Below are 21060 nucleotides of genomic sequence, written 5' to 3'. Positions count from 1 at the left end.
GCGGCCGCGCCGAGTGCGGGACGGCGGCGCGCTTTCATTCACCAAATCTTTAGCTCATTAAACTGTTTTTCCTCTCAGCATTGTCCGCCATGTTTGACTGCTTTGTCGCTAAACGCCCCTCGGCAGTTGAAAGGCCTGATCCGCACAGGGCCAGCCCTCCTGTGTTTTCCACTGAGCCATCTCTGCGGTATTAGCAGCGCAGGGCGATAAGGGGATTGGAAGGCCCGGCTTTGAGCCCCTCTGCCTGTGTTCCTCTGACACCGCATAGTTCCTGTTGCTCAGCTGGAAATGTCGAGCTGGGGCGCTTTGAAGGGAAATTATAACACTTGTGCTGCCATAGATGCTCTCAATTTCCCCTTCCCTACCGTCTGAAGGAGTCACTGCGGACAATGGTGCCCCGTGGTTCCCAAAAGCCAGTGAATGGGGACACTGTTGGTGGTATCAGTCACTCAGAGGGAGCCTCGGCGTGTTGTCCTCCCCAATCAACGGCGCTGAATAGAGTTTGCTGGTGGCTGCCAAAAGGTTAGCAGTGCCCATGAATGGGGGTTCCCATTATTCTCTGCGTTTACAGAACTCCCCCTTTGTTCGGCCCGGCCCGTCGTTTCACGGCGGAGGTCAGGATCTGTCTGGGGGCATGCGGACCAACTGCCGCGGGTCGCCGCTCCGAGTTTGGGGTACACTGTTGCCTGCTAAGGGGTTTGGGCGCTGGTGATGGCCACAATTGTCGGGTTTGCTGTCTGGAGGGATCACCGGGATGGGTGGCCCATTGTAAGGTATACTGCAGAGGTCTGGATGCGGGAAGACGTGGATGTGCAGTCGCGCGCGGCTGAAGACGGGGGAGCGTTCCGGGGTGGGACTGCCTGGACTGCGGCAGCATGATCCCCGGCCCGCGGTTTCTTGGTTTCAGGTGTGGTAGGGTAGCCTTGGTTGGGTACGGCAGGCGGTCGGGCGCGTACTGGATGAAGTGCTGCCCTGCCTGATGGATAGGACTGCGCTTGACATGCCACCATGTTCTGATATCTTGTCCTCTGTCGCGGTTCCCTGCCGTCTCCTCCTGCCGGGTTTGGAAGTTTATTATGCTTTGTAGCACCGGATGCTGCGTTTCTTTCCGCGGCAATTCCAGGCCCCACATAAATGTCAAGATAACTCGTGTGATTCGTTGTCTTCCTGGAGAGAGATCAGGAATTTGGTATAGTGGAGGTTTGACTTCGGTGTAGTTAGTGCAGAGGGTTAATATGCCCGCTGCAAAGAACGTGTGCCAAGTAGATTTCAGAGTGCGTATGATGTAAATAGGTCAGCAGGTTACTGTGTTCAAAAGAGGCATCCTTTTGTTACTTGCAATGTATATCTTAAAGCCTTAATAGTCAACAGTGAGCTACGAACGCTCATCCTAGAGCTGCATACACACCGCTAAGCATACATTATTAGAACATTGATTAATGTTGCAAAGAGGGTTATTTTGGCTAGAAATCGACTGAGCTTGTGCTTCTCCACACCAAGCAACCTTAAACTATACTGCCTGCCAGTAGGGATGACATGAGTCTCCTTCACTTTGAGTCCTTTGGCTCAGGTAACATTTCCTATACACTGATTCACATGCATATGATTGATTGGCTCGGCGGATTTTGTGTGAGATGCAAAGTTCTCGGACACCCTACACTGGTAGAAGTGGCGCTATATAACTAATTCAATGCATCTAAGTGTGTGGTTATGGAAACTTGGTCAACTGTTAAAGGGGGCTAGTGAGAGAATCTGGGGTGGAGGCGGCATTGGGGGGGCGCCAACAACATTCTTGCACAGGGCTCTACCATCGCCAAGGCCGGCATCGCCGTTTACCGCGAGAGTGCGTGAGTTCTACAACACTTTTAGGGGCTTGCTGAATTACATTAATCATAACCAGCATAGCGCAGGATACAAACCAAATTATTTCCGGCAACTAAGAATAGTTTTCTAGGGATACCCGATGAAACTTGTTTAGCGGGCAGAAAATAACAGATTTCAAACTTTAGCTACTGAAACTTATGCTTTCCATGCACAAATAGCTAGTGCATGGCCCATTACGATATGCTGGAGAGAACCAGGCCCGAAGTCTCAGCGCCTTATCAATATGCAGTGATTCTGGGAAAATCACTTAATCTCCCCGTGCCTGATAAGAAACGAGTGTGTCCTTGGTGTAGCGTTATTTGGTGCGCAGGTAAAGCGCGCAAACACTCGATACCTTTCTGGTCGTGCAGCACTACCAGAAACTGAAAAATATATATGGTACCAAATAGTCTAGCATGAGGGTGTGTGCCAGACATATTAGGGTAATCTGCAGCTCACTAGTTACTTTTTTAACAAGATAAGCTGTTTTCCATAGTGTGGACGTTAGTGATCTGGCTTTGTCATTCTAAATCTGCAGCATGCGCTTTACCTATTTTCTGATATTTGGGGTCCATAACAAGATATTACTCACACATATTTTCAGTATGAGCATCCCCCCTGTGCCAGCCGGTTAGTTGATAGCCCTAGCCTGGACTGACACAGCTAGATCTCTACAGCAGCCGCCTGTGTCTCCAAAATATCGTAAAATAAGTTCTGTTTGACACCATAGGTGTTTGGCGGCAGTATTGTAGTTTCGCTGACTTTCTGTGCTGGCAGAAATGGGCGGGGGTAGCGAGCTTGGTTCTTACTAGATCAAAGCTGGTATAGTGCATTGATATCGTTTATAATAAGTGTGAAACTTTCGCCGCACACGCTTAAATTAAAAACTTAAATATGTCTTTCACCAAGCCCCTGCCCTTCCCCAAAGTGTTGCGCCTCACCAAGCTTAGGCTGATGGTGATTAAGATAGTCACATGGGATCAAATGTTGGTTAAATGTTTGGATTTTCAATATTGATTTATTATTGTGAGTTCCACGCTAAGTCAGGAGATGCTGCTGCCTTTCACCTTTAGCCTTGCTATTCGGAAACAGCTGGTGTAATGTTTTCTTCAACTCACAGTCATAGTGGCAGCTTAGTCTATACAGGAAAGTCAGCAGCCGGAGCTGTTTTGAGACAAGCGGAAGGCCTGGGTTGGTGTGTCATACATAACATCTTTAAGGTTATTCTCCCTGTTCCACAGGGAGGCAAGGTAAAGCCCAGAGTGCCACGGTCTACCAAGACTTACCCTGGCGTGCCTCTTCTGCGACCTTTTGAAGTTCGTTTATTTATTTTATGAAGGTGACAGATGCTATCACAGTTGTTTGATAGGCTCCAGGGCCAGATGACATTAAAGTGCATTGTGTTCTGGAAACTAAGAATCGGGTCCATTTTAGCAAGCACAAGGAGCTGTAAATATTTGGTGTTGCTCATAGATGCCCTGTGTTGGGTGAATGATATCTGAGAGCTGTACTCCTTCGAAAAGGACATTGCCAAATAATCAAGTCAATGGCACATCAAGTGGTTATGGCGAAAAATCTCGAAAGTAATTTTGTTTTGGAATCAAAATAAATAAATAAATAATATACTGCTCTCTTTTATCCATTATACTATATAAATGTGTTGACGTGAAATGTTCGCCTTGGCCACGTCACGACCCCCCAAGATTAAAACTACATGTGGTGTTCCCCAGGGATCCTTTAAATGGAAACACTGTGGTGGAACAAGGTTTATCACACTAGGTCCCAGATATTGGAACTCCCTACCTCTAGAGGTTAGGTCCTGCACAGACCTCATGACTTCCCGCAAACTCCTAAAACATGGCTAGTTAGACAGGTATATGAGTAACGTACCACTCTAACAGGTTTCAGAGCAGCGCCAGGAAACCAACCTGGTACGTGTGCCCTACAAATTTAGTATAACATAACATAACAAATGTTGGATTGGATTTCATAATCTTTTAGGAGCAGAACAGAATGTGCTTATGCACAAACTGAGAGATTCGAAAACAGAGCTTGTGGAACCACACAGGATGTTTCACTAGGTGACAGCAAGCCATACTTGTTGGAATAGACAATGAATAAAAAGAAATGACACTATTTTGAAATTAATTAAATAAAAGCCTACAAGTTTAACGATAGTTTGGACTAATCGTTATGGTTAAAGGTGAGATAAGGTTACCTCGTTTTACAAAATCAATTCTAAGTAATTGTAGTTCAATTTGTATCAGTTAATAACATTAACTAACAACATTATATAACAAACAATAAACAAACGGTGGATATTTTCAGTGCCTGTATTAAAAAATTGTTTTTTAAAAAAAAGGCATTTGCACATAGGTTCATACTTGTTGTGGTTAGCATTAGGTTTTAATTAGGGAAGGAGGTGCTGAGCTAATTTAATTATTGAAACTGATTTGATTCTATACGTATCAGTTCAACTTCCATGTCGTATTCAGGAAATAAACGTTAATTGTAAGTAAATTAAAAAGTAGGAATGATTCGAAATAAATCAATAATATTTACCTTAGTTTGAGTTTATATGAACTGTTGAACGACAAGGTTGGAATAAGACTCCATCATCTAATTTAATGTAACTTAATTTGCAAAAATATTCAATAAAACCTGTATTACCTGGTTAGTTAAGATAGATCACCAGAATGCCTGGCCATTATTGGCAGTAGACAGGCTAATACAAGGAGATGTTGCTGAGATATTGGTCAATTTGAAGTAAACAATAGGATAGTAATACAATGGGAAAGGAAGCAAAAGTAGGGAGTTAATGGCCGTAAAGGTAAATACGGCAGAGTTTGCAGTTTTATCGATGTTCATTTATTTGTATTAGCAGGCTGTAGGAAGGCGAGATTGTCTCAACGAATCATTTGCCAATAAGGATTAGTTACTTACCTGTAATCCTAGTTCTCATCCAGGGGTATACTCATCAAAGTCATAATCTATGAATAATCCCCGCCCATGTGTGGGATCCCGGAGCATATAGAAAATACATATATATACATATATATATACATATGTGAAAACATATAAATGCAGCCTAATAATGTTCAAAACATGGCAATGCTGTAAATTACATATTTTTGCATAGTAGTGCCCCCGTAACCCGTAAGGAAAAAAGGAAGCATCAGGCAAATTATAACACAGCACTGCTTTATTGCCATAAAGCAACATGTAATTGTAGGCATTCGCCAGTAGGCTGCAGCAGAGTATCAAGAAACCAAGAAAACTGACACCCTGCCTTTAAGGCATTAGAGTAGGGGGACCGTGCCTTTAAGGCCTGCCTGTGACCCCCTGCTCCCATGATGCACTACAGGTGGCAGTTGGGGCCAGTTCTTTTTGGCGGTGCCTCCGCAAGTGAGTAGATCTGCCTTCCATACATCACTTATTTAAAGAGAAAACATTGCTCGTCCAGGGAGGTGGGTGGGTCGCTTATGACTTTGATGAGTATACCCCTGGATGAGAACTAGGATTACAGGTAAGTAACTAATCCTTCTCATCCAGGGGATACTCATCAATAGTCATAATCTATGAATAGAGTAGCAAGCCCATACCCAAAGTCTCGCGGACGAGCAAAAAACAGTTAAAAAACAAACAGCAAAACACATTTTGCATTACAGTTACGCAAACAGGTTCCTCAGAGAAGCCTGCCCCACCTGGGCGTCGGCCTGCGCGTCTGAATCTAGGCAGTAATGGCGCGTAAAAGTATGGACTGAGCGCCATGTAGCCGCTTTACAGATCTCAGACATGGGAACGTTGCGAAGGAGTGCTACCGTAGAAGCCTTCCCTCGAGTGGAGTGTGCTCTAGGTTTACCCTGCAGAACTTTGTGGGATAGTTGGTAAGCCAAAGCTATACAAGAGACAATCCATCTTGAAATAGATGTCTTGGATGCAGCCAGCCCGGTATTCGTGGGCCCATAGTTCACAAAGAGCCTGTCTGACTTTCTAAGAGTAAGGGTCTTAGCCAGATAGAATTTCAGAACCCTCCGGAGGTCAAGAGAGTGTAGGGCTCTCTCCGGGGGAGTGGTCGGTTGAGGAAAGAAGGTGGGCAACGTGATCACCTAGTTAATGTGGAAGTCCGAGACCACCTTGGGTAGGAAGCTCGGATGGGTACGGAGCACCACCCTATTAGCATGAAACACAGTGTAAGGTTCCTTGCAGCAGAGGGCCTGAATTTCACTAACCCTACGGGCCGAAGTGATGGCTACTAAGAAGGCAGCCTTCCAGGTCAGATGTTGCAAGGAGGCCTTATGAATCGGTTCAAAAGGGGCTCCCATCAGCTTAGAGAGAACGATGTTCAGTTCCCAGGAAGGGGAAGGAAACCTCACAGGTGGGTAAACTTTCTTAAGCCCTTCTAAGAAATCCTTTACCACTGGCATCTGAAAGAATGAGGTCTGGGTAGGAGACTTCCTATAGGCTGTAATAGCAGCTAAGTGCACTCTGATGGAAGAGTACTTTAACCCAGACTTCGCCAAGTACAGTAAGTAGGGGAGAATAACCTGTTCTTGACCCCGGATCGGATCAAGGGTGTTATCTCTACACCAGAAGCAGAATCTTTTCCATTTAAAGCCATACGACTTCCTCGTGGAGGGCCTCTTTGCCTCCCGAAGAATGCTCATACAGTCCGGTGGAAGATCTAGATGTCCGTACTGGATGAATTCAGGAGCCATGCCGTCAAGCGGAGGGAGGGGAGATTGGGGTGGAACACTCTCCCCTTGTCCTTGGTCAGCAAGTTCGGCAGGCATGGCAACCTCCTCTGTGGTACCTCCGACAGCTGGAGTAGATCTGGGTACCACCACTGCCGGGGCCACTCCGGTGCTATTAGGATCATCCGAGTTCTGGCCCTGTAGAACTTCTGAATCACAGCCGGGATGAGAGGGAGAGGAGGAAAAGCGTAAAGCAATGTCCTCGACCAGCTGATCAAAAGCGCGTTCCCCTGCGACCCCCGTTGAGGGAACCTGGAGGCGAAGACGGGGCATTTCTTGTTGTCCGCGTCTGCGAACAGATCGATGTCTGGTATGCCCCACAAGCGGAAGATGTCTTGAGCGACGTCTTCGTTGAGCACCCAGTCGTGCGCTTCGACGAAGTCTCTGCTGAGGCCGTCCGCCTGCACGTTCAGGGTCCCTGGCAGGTGAACAGCGACTATCGTCAGGTTTCTCGCCAGAAGCCATTTCCAGATTGACTGGGCCTCCAGAGACAGGACCCGTGATCTGGTCCCTCCTTGCTTGTTCAGATAGAACATAGTTGTGGTGTTGTCCGTCTGAACCTGAACATAGTCGGTCTGCAGGGATGGGTACAGGGACTTGAGAGCGAGATGGACTGCTCGTAGCTCCAAGAAGTTGATGTGATAGCTCTGTTCGGTAGCGGACCAGAGACCTTGTACTTGAAGCCGGCCCATATGAGCCCCCCAGCCCTGCATGGAGGCGTCTGTGACCACTGTCTGTGTCGGAGGCGCCTGATGGAAAGGGACGCCGTGAAGCAGATGGGAACGCTTCATCCACCACCGGATGGAATCTTTGGCGGCTTGATGAAGGGTAATGTGATCCTCCCAGCGGCCGGACCTCTGCGACCACTGATCCTCTAGGTCTTGTTGCAGAGGACGCATGTGCAGACGTGCGTTGGGCACGATGTAGATGCACGAGGCCATGGATCCCAGGAGAGATGACACTTGTCTGGCTGTGGGATATTCCGTGCTGAGAAGCGTGCGGCTTTTTTGCAGCATGGAGGATAACCTCTCCTCCGAAGGACACACGCTTGCGCTTGAGGAGTCTAGAGAGGCGCCCAGGTAGTGGATCCGCTGAGTTGGATTGAGGATCGACTTCCTGTAGTTGACCTGAAGGCCCAACGAGTGTAGAAGGTTTAGGCAGAACGAGAGATGACTCTGGAGTCGAGCCGGAGTGGAACTTTTTAAGAGCCAGTCGTCTAGATAGGGGTAGACGAATATCTTCCGTTTGCGGAGAAATGCAGCCACCACCGCCATGCACTTTGAGAATGTTCGTGGCGCGGACTTGAGGCCGAATGGCAGGACCTTGTATTGATAATGTTGGCGAAAGATGTGAAATCTGAGAAACTTCCGATGTTTCGCTGAGACAGGAATGTGGAAGTATGCATCCTGTAAGTCGATGGCACACATCCAGTCCCCTTGGTGTAGATGTGGGAAGATCTGGTGCAGTGCTAGCATCCTGAATTTTTCTCTTCTGAGAAATCTGTTGAGTAGGCGGAGATCGAGGATGGGTCTGTAGTCTCCGATCGCTCCTCTTTTCTGAACAAGAAAGTACCGGGAATACACTCCCTGATTTCTCTGCCTGTTTGGAACTTCCACTATGGCGTTTTTGGAGAGGAGAGTGGCAACTTCGTCCTTTAAAAGCTTGTTTTGGCTGGGAGGGAGTGGCTGTTTCCGTGGGGGTACCTGCGGAGGGGGAGATTTGAACCTCAGCAAGTAGCCACGCTCTACAATACTCAGCACCCATCTGTCGTTTGTAATTGCATTCCACTCTGCCAGGTGAACGGTGATACTTCCTCCTACCGGAGTGGCGAACGAGCGCGGAGGAAGTAAGTTTTCACTGTTTGGGAGGTTGCTTGTTAGAGGACTGCTGCTGTTTAGCATTTCCTCTTCCTCTGCCCCGGCCCCTTTGCTGAAACTGGGACCTCTGTTGGTTTTGAGAGGACCATTGGGGTGTTTGAACGCGCTGGTGAAAGGCACGTTTGTCGCCCTGGCGAAAGCGCTTGCGGAACTCTTTGCGCTTTTCCAGTCCCACAGCCTTTACGGTGTCCAATTCCGTTTTCATCTTGCTCATTTGGTCGTCCGCATGAGCTCCAAATAGCGATGATCCATTAAACGGCAAATTAAGAATTCTTTTCTGCGCATCTGGTTTGAGGCCCGTTAATCTGAGCCAGGCCGAACGGCGGGAGCAGATGCCATGGGAGTAGCCATGCGCAGCTAGGTCTGATGCATCCGCCGCTGCGCTTATTACTTGGTTGGCCACCAGTCCGCCTTCATGGAGGATCTCCGTGAAGTCCTGCCTGTCCTCCCTAGGCAATTTCTCCACGAATCTGGCCAGGGAATCCCATAGGGAGCGATCATACCTCCCCAGCAGGGCTGAAGCGCTAGCGACCTTCATGTGCGAGGCAGAGGTGTTGCACATTCTCCTGCTGTAGGAGTCCATCAGCTTGCTGTCCTTCTCAGGGGGGACAGAAGCAGATACTGAGGCTGAGTGAGACTTCATGGCCGCCGCCACGATCACCGAATCCGCTGGCGGGTCCGCCCTCAAGAATAAAGGGTCCTCGGTCGGAGCCTTGTACTTCTTTGCTATTCTCGAGGGAACCGAGCCCGCTGTAGCCGGTGTAAGGAACGTGGCCATCGCTGGTTCTAACAATCCTGGCACCAACGGGAGCAGAGGTCTGGGAGCTGACCGATGGTGTAAAGTGTCAAAGATCACAGACGTGGGTGCCTGAGGGACGTGCAGTGCGATGTTCAACTTCTGCGCCCCTCTACCCAGGACGTCCGAGAAAGTTATAATGTCATCCACCGGGGACACTCGCGATGGAGGCGTGGATGAAAAAGTAGGAGAGTAGTCCCGGACTGAGGATCTTGTGGATGAAGTCCCAGTGGACGACCTGGTGCGTCGCCCCTTGTGGGAGCGTTCGCTATGGTGAGCCCTTGATCCTGATCTGCGCTTGGACGGAGATCTTGGACGTTTTGGCGCGGTGCGATGGTCCCTGGAACGAGACCGGCGTGGTGAAATTGTCCTTGGATCCCTCGGAGGCGATTTACTCCTGCGCGGTGGGGAATACCTGCGGGAGTAGTCCCGTCCCGGACTCCGACATGCGCCAGCGCCCACATCTCGTAACCAGCGCGGTGACAGTCCGAACCGCTCTGGAGCCTCGGGTGATCTTTCCGGAGATATTTGCACGATGTGCAGTCCCGGAGATGATGACTGTTCTCCTGGGGACCTCTCCGCGGGCGGTCCAGTTTTCGCCCTTGACGTCGAATCCCTTGACGTCGACGACGTCTGCGTCACCATCGGCAAGTGTGAGGTATGCCGTTCTGGTCTCGACGGCGGTCTCGACGCCGATCGCGGAGACCTCGACGTCGATCTCCTCTTCTCTGGCACCTGACGTCGGCTAGATGACCTCGACGTCGGCCGTGTCTTCGACGTCTACCTCTCTCGACGTCGACTGGGCGACTTTGACGTCGACCTCTCCTGCCGTCGACCGAGCGACTTCGACGTCGACCTCTCTCGACGTCGACTGGGCGACTTCGACCTCTCTCGACGTCGACTGGGCGACTTCGCCGTCGACCTCTCTCGACTTCGACTGGGCGACTTCGACGTTGACCTCTCTCGACGTTGACGTGGTGATCTTGACGTCGATCTTCCTCTCGACGTCGACCTTCTATGTCGCCGAGTGGGGGTAACCATCGACGGCGACCGGCCCACTCGCGGCGGAATGTACGTCGCCCCATCTCTCGACGTCGACCCCCTCGAGGGTGGCGGAGAGTGTCTCGACGTCGACGGAAGCCTCGACGTCGACGGAGACAGTCCAGATGTCACCGGACTAGCAGCCTTCGAGTCCGAAGGGCCGCCTCTCGATGCCGACTTACTTTTGCGCGGCGGAGACTCTTGATGGTGGGATGAATCCCTCGACGCCGAAGTTCTCTGCCTTTTCGCCGGCATCCTCGACGGCGAACCTCTTGGACTCCTGGTCTTTTTGGAGTCCGGGGAGCTGGTATGTCGCCGTTTCTGTACTTGCGTAGCTGAAGAAGGTGGTTCCTTCTCCAGTCTCGGAAAAAAGAACTGGCCCAACTGCCACCTGTGTAGCATCATGGGAGCAGGGGGTCACAGGCAGGCCTTAAAGGCACGGTCCCCCTACTCTAATGCCTTAAAGGCAGGGTGTCAGTTTTCTTGGTTTCTTGATACTCTGCTGCAGCCTACTGGCGAATGCCTACAATTACATGTTGCTTTATGGCAATAAAGCAGTGCTGTGTTATAATTTGCCCGATGCTTCCTTTTTTCCTTACGGGTTACGGGGGCACTACTATGCAAAAATATGTAATTTACAGCATTGCCATGTTTTGAACATTATTAGGCTGCATTTATATGTTTTCACATATGTATATATATATATGTATATATATGTTATGTTAACATGGGACTTATATAGCGCAACGGCTACTCCAAAGGAGTGTCCCGGCGCTTTGTACTCCAGACCTAAAGAGAGAACTAGAAAAACATAACAATAACAAGACAGGAGCCTACAAGAGGAAGCAGACTAACCAGAGAACAGCCAAGTTTGTAAGTCCTTCCTGAAGGCAAGCAAGTTCGACGTAGCCCTCAAGGACACCGGTAGAGAATTCCATAGCTGAGGGGCAAGGAATCTAAAGGACCGGCCACCAAGGCGGGCCCTTTTGATACGTGGTACCCGAGCCAGAGCTAATGTTTCCGACCTAAGGGATCGTGTAGGTCGGTAGAATTCCAGCCTCTTCTGGAGATATTTTGCACCATTACCATGTATTTTCTATATGCTCCGGGATCCCGCACATGGGTGGGGATTATTCATAGATTATGACTATTGATGAGTATCCCCTGGATGAGAATGCTGGCACTAGCTAAGGTTGTGGCATTAACCGTTCAAGAGACAGTGACATGAAGCAGCCAGGTACAGCGAGCATATGTTTTCCGTGTGCTGGGTGAGAGTACAAAGACAGAGGCTGCTGCCCCCATACTGTCGGATGTTCACAGCTTTTAACTGCCCATCCTATCATTAGATACCCGTGATGTCAGCTTGTGTTTATAAACGTAGGGAAGGTAGTTAACCCACACGTTACCTTCACCTTGCTTTATCATGCTGTAGCTGTTGGAAACACATTTATAAGCCAGAAAGGACCCTAATTTGGCCCAATTGAAAAATCAAAATAGGATTTCATGTCCTTAAACGCCAATTCAAGCAATGCCTTGTTAACCATGCCATATTTTCTAGTCCAGAGAAACAGATTTAGGTGTTGCTCTTCTTCGCTCAGTCTTTCCTTGTAGCCAAGGGAGTTTGAAACGTTCACAAATTTTGGTCCTCGAGCTGAAAGATATGTAACCTTCAGAAGCAAATTCTCATCTTTGAGTCAGTCAGTCATATTGGCTTTATCCGGAGCCAAGATAAAGGCGTCCATATAAGCAGTCAGCTTTAAATATTTTGCCCTGCCTAGAAATCATGCAAACCTCGAAGCAGCAGCAATTCGGGAACCATAAACACTATCAATACATCACCCTTTTTTAGACAAAGTGGAGAATGAAACCTTCTTCGTGCTAGGAAAGAAACTCTGTTTTCCGAAAATACACCCACCTTTACCTGCAGAGAACATATTCTTCCATTGTTTATAAAATTATGTTCAAGGAATGTAGGGTATAGATGGATTGAAGAATTTAAAAAAAAAAAAAAAAAAAATGCTATGGTTCAGTTCTGGCTCTACAATGTAGGTTTTAGATCTTCACACAATTACGTTAGGTAGATCTGCAGTTGCAGCGCAAAGAAAGTTAGGAACATCATTCACGTATAAGCTGAACAGCAGTGGGGCCAAATGACATCCTTGCGTCAATTCGCTTTTTGTAGAAATCTCCTTTGTTAGTCTGCTCTGGGTTTCTGAGTAAAGTTGCTAATTATTGCTGTTATTTACGGGTTACAGAACAGGATCCATAATTTAGCCCACTAAAGCTAGCTCGCAGGGGCAGGGCACCTATAACAGCGAAGGGAGGAAGGGGGGGGCTCTGGCAGCGACGGGAGCCTCCCCAGAGCTGTGGCGGAGTTACAGGGCGATCTGGAGGCAGAAGGGTACAGTAAGGGGACCTCTGCGACAGTCGGTACAGTAAGGGTACCCCTGTCCGGCACAGTAAGGGTGCCCGAGCCAAGGTCCGGGAGCCGAAGGAGGTTCTGGGAAGACCGCGACGGCGCCCCGTTAGTCCTTCGGGCGGTTGGGGGGCCTGACCAACCGGGGGTGTGCCATAGCACGCTCCGCCCCCGTTAAAAGGGGCGGGAGTATTAGACAGATCACGTGATCCAAAGGAGGATCTGAAAAATGTGCCGCACTGCCGGGCATCGACCCACCGTGCGTGCTGGCTCGCAAGGCGGGCGGAGCAGCGAGGGGCTGCTTGCCCTGGATCGCCTGTAAGATAACCCACTCTATCGTCATACTTATGTTGTATGAAATAAACCTGCAGCAGTTCTTCACCCATAATTAATGTGTCAGTGTAATCATTGGGTGATGTCTGTGCATACGTGTTGAGTGGAGCGGATGACGGTGTGGTCACTATGCCGCTGCCCGCGTCCCACGCAGGGGGACATCAGCAGGGCAGCTCTCTAGTGGCCACCCGTCGGAGCCTCCCCCCCCCCCCCTGTTCCATCTCTCGAGAGAGGCCGCGCCTTGGGGAGGGGAGGCCCCAATGGGCATTGCTGGGGGAGGCGGGCCGCTGGGCTGGGCGAGGCCAGGCCCTATTTCAGCCTCCCGCCCCCGTAGATCGCCCTCTGCTTCCTGTGGTCACTCCTGGCCGCGCGAGATCCCACCCTTTCCGCTTACCCTGCGCGGCGTAGGCAGCGCGCTACTGGAATGTTATAATGTTTTTTCTTGTGTTGCAGGCGGAGTTACAGGGCGATCTGGAGGCAGAAGGGTACAGTACGGGTACCTCTGCGACAGTCGGTACAGTAAGGGTACCCCTGTCCGGCACAGTAAGGGTGCCCGAGCCAAGGTCCGGGAGCCGAAGGAGGTTCTGGGAAGACCGCGACGGCGCCCCGTTAGTCCTTCGGGCGGTTGGGGGGCCTGACCAACCGGGGGTGTGCCATAACACGCTCCGCCCCCGTTAAAAGGGGCGGGAGTATTAGACAGATCACGTGATCCAAAGGAGGATCTGAAAAATGTGCCGCACTGCCGGGCATCGACCCACCGTGCGTGCTGGCTCGCAAGGCGGGCGGAGCAGCGAGGGGCTGCTTGCCCTGGATCGCCCGTAAGATAACCCACTCTATCGTCATACTTATGTTGTATGAAATAAACCTGCAGCAGTTCTTCACCCATAACTAATGTGTCAGTGTAATCATTGGGTGATGTCTGTGCATACGTGTTGAGTGGAGCGGATGACGGTGTGGTCACTATAGAAATGAGATGGACAAAGGGGAAGCGATGAGCAAAAGCATAATTTTGCTGCTCACCGCAGCGATGTATCAGGCTTATTGGCCGACCAATGTGCCCAGCTGATTGTCAGAATATGCCAATCAGATTTTTTAGACTATTTAATTGATTTGAGGGCCATTTTTTGCTAACTTGATGATAGCCATGAGCCATTTATACCGAGTTTAACTTTACTGCTAATGCCAGTGAAAATTTGTGGAATTCTTATGGGAGATTCACACCGAATTGTGGCTGTATTAATCATGATTATATACTCATGTGGGGGCAGAGCACAGACGTTCTGGACTCATTAAACTAAAATTTTCACAAATTCACAGTTTCAAAGTTGGTTTGGGAGCTTAGCGTTTTTAGGTTGAGCATCAGTGCGCATGCGCTGCTGCTAGACCTGCTGTGATCACTCATACTGAGTGTAATGAAAAAACCCAGGCCTCCCGCTAGTGGAGTGGCGGCATCCGCTGCCATTGTTATACGAAAACAAAACTGAAAGCTCACATGGCGCGCCGAAAATAAAACAAGAACAAAAAATAGTGTTAAAACAGAACAAAAGCAATCATTCCTGCTGCTAGCAATTGGCTCTGTCCTCCGTCGCTTTTTTTCCCGATCTCCCTATTTGTTGGTGCTCCGATACGTAATTTCCGGTTTTACACATGAGGAGCACCGGTAAATTACAGTTTCCATACACACATAAATGCTATGATTACTTACCGGTAATCCCCATTACTCTAGTCCTACTCGTCCTCGACCCATTCATCACTAATGAGGTATTCCACAAGACAGGGAGGGCGGGCGGGAAGTATGACTGGGTCGAGGACGAGTAGGACTAAGAGTAATGGGGATTACCGGTAAGTAATCATAGCATTACCTCTACGTCCCTCGTCCTCGACCCAGTCATCACTAATGAGTCATACCAAAGCACCCCCAGCAACAGGCCTTTGGCAAACCACACAGAAAACAGAGACCGAACACAAAGAGGCGTGCAGCAAAAAAACATTTTAATGAAAAAACACAGAATCAGGGAGGCGGAACAACCTCCACAGCACGCAACACACCACTACCGAAATTGGTCCGGTCAGACAGAGCACAATTCAAGCGATAGTGCCTCACAAAAGTAGACTCAGAGGCCCATGCCCCAGCCCGACAGATTTCATCAAGGGAAACCCCATGAAAAGCAGCCCAGGAAGCGGAAACACCCCTAGTGGAACGGGCCTGAACACCAGAAGGGCAAGGCAAACCAGATCCCTGATAAGCCAAAGAAATAACAGACTTGATCCAGCGACCAAGAGTAAGCCGAGACGCAGCCTTACCCCGACCAGCTAAACCAAAAGTCACAAAAAGGGAGTCCGAGGAACGGAACCCCGCAGACTGTGCGACATAAAGGGATAAAGCACGCCGCACATCCAAAGAGTGAAGCAACAACTCAGCAGGGGAAGAAGGAGAAGGACAGAAAGAAGGAAGAATCAACTCCTGAGAGCAATGAAACCGAGAACGAATCTTGGGAACAAAACCAGGATCCAAAGAAAGGACCACCGCGTCATCCAAGAAACGCAAAAAAGGGAGGAGAACAACGCAAAGCAGTGAGTTCACCCAACTGCCTGGCAGAAGTCACAGCAACCAAAAACGCCACCTTAAAAGAGAGGAACTTAAGGTCCACAGACTCCAACGGCTCAAAAGGAGCAGACTGCAGAGCACCCAAGACCAAAGAGAGATCCCAAGGAGGAACCGGAGAGCGCGAAGAAGGAGACGACAGAGAGAAACTCCGGAACAAACGGGAAACCAACAAACCATCCGCAGAAGGAAGAGAAGCAGGATCCCGGAAAGCCCGAAGAGCAGCCCACTGCCCCCTCAGAGTAGACAAAGCGTATTTCTTCCCAAACCCATCCAAGAAAAACTGCAGAATGGAAGCGATAGGACAAGAGACAGGAGAGAGACCAAGCCCCGCACACCAGGAGGAGAAAGAAGCCCAATGTTTAGAGTAGGAGGACAAAGTGGAACCCCTACGGGACCCCTGCATCACAGTGATGAGGTGATCAGGCAAACCCCGGACCCCAAGCGACAACCGTTCAACCTCCAAACCGCCAAGGTGAGAGGGACCAGGAGGGAAGGGGAGGGGGACCTCAGGGGAGACGGATAACGTGGCAGAATCCAAGGAGGGCCCACCGCCAGGCTCAACAACAATAGGAACCAGGACCTCCGCGGCCAGTGAGGTAACACCGCCACCACCTGGGCACCCAACCTCTGGACCTTCAGCAAGAAGGCAGGAATCAGGGGGAAGGGGTGGAAGGCGTACAGCAACCAAGGGGGCCACCGAAGAGACAACGCCTCCACCCCCCAAGCACCCAACTCCGGGGCCCGAGAACAAAACAGGGGGAGTTGAGCATCCGTCCGGGAGGCAAACAAGTCCAGCAGGGGAGTCCCTAACCTCCGACAGATCAACCGGAACACCCTGGGGGAGAGACACAGGGAGAGGGAAGATGGAAACCTGCGACTCAAGGCATCCGCCACCACATTGTCCACCCCCCGGATATGCTGAGCAGAGAGAGCCAGAAGATGACACTCCGCCCAACCTGCAATCGCACAGGCCACCAAATTCAAGTAAGTGCTGCGAGTACTGCCCTGGTGGTTGATGTAAGCCACAGTCACGGTGTTGTCCGACCTCACCAGGACATTGCACCCCAGCAGACGGGAGTGGAAGAAACGAAGAGCCCTGGCCACAGCAGACAGTTCCCTCCAATTGGACGAGCGACGGGACTCCATCCGGAGCCAGCGAGCCTGAACAGACCACTGCCCCAGCGTGGCCCCCCAACCGGCCGCACTGGCATCCGTCGTCAACACCAAAGCAGGCGGCAGGTGAATCCACATCCCCTTCGAGAGATTCGAGGAATCCAGCCACCCCTGGAGATCCGACACCACCCCCAAGGACACAGGCACAGACAGAGAAAAGTCCTGAACCGGAAACGGCACCCAACGCTGAACATGCCACAGCAGAGGCCGCAGATGAACCCTGGCCCAGGGCACCGTGAAGACAGTAGCGGCCAAATGACCCTGAACCTCGAGCCACTGAAGAAGGGGGGCCGCAGCCTGGGACAACAAGATCCGCAACAGGGACTGAAGACGTCGAATCCGAGAATCCGGCAGGAACACCATGCCCAGGACGGAGTCGAAGATGGCCCCAATGAAAGTCCGTCGAGTCGCAGGAAGGAGCTGGCACTTCGGAAAGTTCACCAGAAACCCATGAGATTCTAGCGTAAGGATGGTCAATGAAAGGTGCTGAGACATGACCTCTGGGGAGGGAGCCTGGAGCAGCCAATCGTCCAGGTAGGGGAACACCGACACCCCCCGGAGGTGAAGAAGGGCCACCAATGGAGCAACCACCTTGGTGAACACCCGGGGAGCGGACCGGAGACCAAACGGAAGGATACAGAACTGCCAATGATGACCCTCCAGGCAGAAACGCAGGAACATCTGATCCTCCCGGGCCACCGGCGCATGAAGGTAGGCGTCCTGGAGATCCAGAGTAGTAAACACCCAACCGGCCTGAATCAGGGGGACCACTCGCTGCAAAGTCTCCATCTTGAACGGGATCTTCTTCACAAACAGGTTCAGACTCCGGAGATTGATGACAATCCGGAACCCCCCCGTGACTTTCGGTACCAGGAAAACAATCTAATAGGTCCCCAGACCCCACTCCAACCGGGGAACGGGAACAATAGCGTTCTTGAAAAACAGGGCCTGAACACCGTCCCTCAAGGATTGTCGACGGGAGCGGCACAAGGGAGTCGGAGTCCGCACCACACCCGAGGGAGGAGGAGGGGACAGGAACTCAATTCGATACCCCCGGTCCAGAACATCCAGCACCCACTGATCCGAGGTTGCCAGACGCCAGGCTGGAAGGAACAACTTCAATCTCCCACCAACTATGGGCGTCACTCCAGCGGGACCCACGAACGGAGGGGCATAGTCAGGGACGCTGCGGCCCAGGACCAGCTTCACGAGGAGGCTTCTTCTGGAACTTCCGAGGGAAACCACGACCAGCTCCATGAGAACCCTTAAAGGAGGACTGCTGAAACCTGGAAGGTTGACGAAAAGACTTGGACTGTGAAAAGGAATTTTCTTTACGTGAAGGCTGTCTCCGGAATGAAAAGGAATGTTTACGCTCCTTAAACACTTTATGCAGTCTGTCTTCCAAGGCATCCCCAAAGAGACGAGGGCCGGTAAAAGGCAAACGTAAGGCCATGGACCTCTGGGCGGCATCAGTATTCCAACCTTTCAACAACAGATTCCGACGAGCCGCGATAGAGGAACCACAAGACAGAGCAGAAGCACGCACAGAATCAAAGGCAATATCCGAAAGGAACTCAGCCTGCCGCTCCATTGATTCCAGCAAGTCCGGACAGAAACCACCCTCCTGCATAGTCGAAAACAAAGTCTTAAAGTCAGTCAAGAGTGATTGAGCCACATAAGCACCGTAGACACCAGAACAAATGGCAAGGTGAGAACCAGCATAGGATTTGCGCAAAGCAGTGTCAATCTTCCTATCCACACCATCGCGAAGAATGTTATCATCAGCCATGGAAGGACGACCAACCAAACTAGCAACAATGGAGTCCACACGCACAGACTCTGGAAAGGATTCCTCCATGTCCTGCAAAGGGTAGAGTTTCGACATAAAGCGCGGCAACATAATATGATCAGGGTCCTTCCACTCATTCAAGAGCACATCCATCACAAACGGATGAATAGGAAGCGAAGACGTAACAGGCTTCCGAAATTGCGGCAGAACAGCATCCGAAGAAGTACTGGCCACAGCGTCATCTGGGAACCCCATGTTCTCACGCACATGAGAAAGTAAGTCCGGCAACAGTTCCCTGGAGACATACTTTCCCTTCAGATTTACTGCACTCAAAGAAGCATCATCAGAGGATCCCGAAGAAGAAATGTCAGAGTAAAGGGCCGCGCTCCCACCAGAACGACCCCCAGCAGACTTCTTGGAGGACTTCAGGTCAGACAAGGTCTCCAATATAAGACTCTTCAAACGGACTCCATCCAGCTTGGGACGTTTCCCTGGGGGGGCAGGATCCCCACTGTCCGGAGGAGAAGAGGAAGAAGACACAGTAGACACATGTCTCCTCTTCCCATGATGCTTCCCCATCAAAACAGCAGTAAACAAAAAGGTTCAAGAAGAGCAAAACAGCAAGACTAACACGGAGCAGCGAAGTCAGAGAACTGACAACCAACATCTTTATCAGGAAAAAGAACCGAGAAAAACCCCGCCCCCAACAACCCGAGGCAAAAGGGGGCGTGGCCAAATGTAGAATCCGGAAAACAAGGCAGTGCGCGGCCGCCGAAGGCAGAAAAAATGCCGCCATGACACGTAGCAGCGCAACCGGAGCCCACCCGGGCGCTGCGAACCATCCCGCAACAGGAAGGAGCACTCTGCCCCCAGCCCGAGCGCACCGAAGCCTGGCAAAAAGCTAAGCGTAACCGGAGCCCACCCGGGCGCCGCCAATACTGCCCGAGAACGAAGGAGCACTCGGCCCCCAACCCGAGCGCTCCCTGGCCCGAGACAAACAGCGCAACCGGAGCCCACCCGGGCGCTGCCAGCACCGCCAAAGGAAGCAGGAGCACTCGGTCCCCACCCCGAGTGCTCCAGAAATGCAACAGAGAACGGAGCGCCCGGACCCCACCCCGGGCGCTCCAATCGGAAGGCAGGAAATCAAAGCAGACGGAGCGCCCGGCCTCCCAAACCTGGGCGCTCCTCCTAACCACCGCGCTCGCCAGTGAAGAGCCGATGTCAGAGCTCCAACCAGGACACGAAAAAAAACGGAGCATATGGAGACACCCAGGCGCTCATCAAAGGCACATACTCACGTGACCAGCGGAACAGCACCAACAGGCACCCAGGAAGCCAGTACAGCCCAGCAGGACCAGCAGCCAGGAACCTGCAGAGTCCAGGAAGCCCAGCAGCCCGACTCAACGAAGTCCCACGGAGGTCCAGCAGCGCCCCCAAAGCCCAGCAGAGGAGGACACCACAAGACACCATGAAGCAGGTAAGTGCCCGGCACCTACCCCAGCGTCCCCGTCAAGTCCACCGACAGGAAACAAAACAGGATGTGCTTTTGATTGGCTAGGTTCTTATAGCCCCTGACGGGAGGGTGGGTGGAGCCTAAAAAGCGTTTCCTGTTTTGTTTCCTGTCTTGTGGAATACCTCATTAGTGATGACTGGGTCGAGGACGAGGGACGTAGAGGTAATGCTGTGTGTTATTTGGGACCTACTTGTTTTATTTGCATCCGCCATGCCTTCTCTTTTAAAAACACTCTCTTTCCCGCTTTACGTACCATGAATGCCTCATTATATGCCTGTTTATTTACTTAGCTTTACGGACTGTGCATGCCTTCTCATATGCCTGTTTATTTACTTTTGTTACAATGACGGCACCCCTCATTTACACACCACACATTAAACAAGGTATATTTTAGCTGCTATTTGCTCAGCCTGTGTTTTAGGAATGATTGCTCAGTGACATGTAAGACAGCACAGCCACGTGTCCTACCCTCAGTGATGGCTTCAGCCTCCAGTGAGTCCATCAGCTTTGCCGCCTGATGTTCAGATCCTGCCAGGGTGAAGGCATAGGACACCAGGGCTTTGGTGTAGATATTGTCCAGGTTTTCGGATGCGTTCTCGAGGCAGAATAGGGCGTTTTCGATCACAGGGTGCTGAGAAAGAAATTGTAAAAAGACATATTCATAGACAAAAAGTCATATGCTTGAAATCAGTGAGAGGAAGTAACTATTGTGCCGTTTCAGCTCACAATTAATCCAGCCTTGCATTAACATCCACAGTGATAAACATTTGAATGGGAAATGATGGTCCATTCGATCCCTCTGCATGTGCATCACGTATTATCAGACCCTGTTTTACCTATACCGCAGGACTGGGGTCCTGTGCAGCCCTCATGGTAGGGAAACCAAAGTAAATCAAC

At 50.8% G+C, this 21060-nt stretch overlaps 1 protein-coding gene across 1 annotated transcript in view; it reads right to left on the bottom strand.

Annotated features, from left to right (window-relative positions):
- Positions 1 to 21060, bottom strand: part of LOC146861876 (alpha-2-macroglobulin-like) — a 1085963-nt gene that overhangs the window by 189417 nt on the left and 875486 nt on the right. The window contains exon 29 of the mRNA XM_085641046.1: positions 20632 to 20794. Within this exon, the coding sequence (XP_085497172.1) occupies positions 20632 to 20794 (163 nt within the window). The remainder of the gene's footprint in view (positions 1 to 20631; positions 20795 to 21060) is intronic.

The sequence above is a fragment of the Triturus cristatus genome, chromosome 2_2 (assembly GCF_964204655.1).
Source record: "Triturus cristatus chromosome 2_2, aTriCri1.1, whole genome shotgun sequence".
Lineage (NCBI taxonomy): Eukaryota > Metazoa > Chordata > Amphibia > Caudata > Salamandridae > Triturus > Triturus cristatus.
This window is presented reverse-complemented; position numbering and strand designations above follow the sequence as displayed.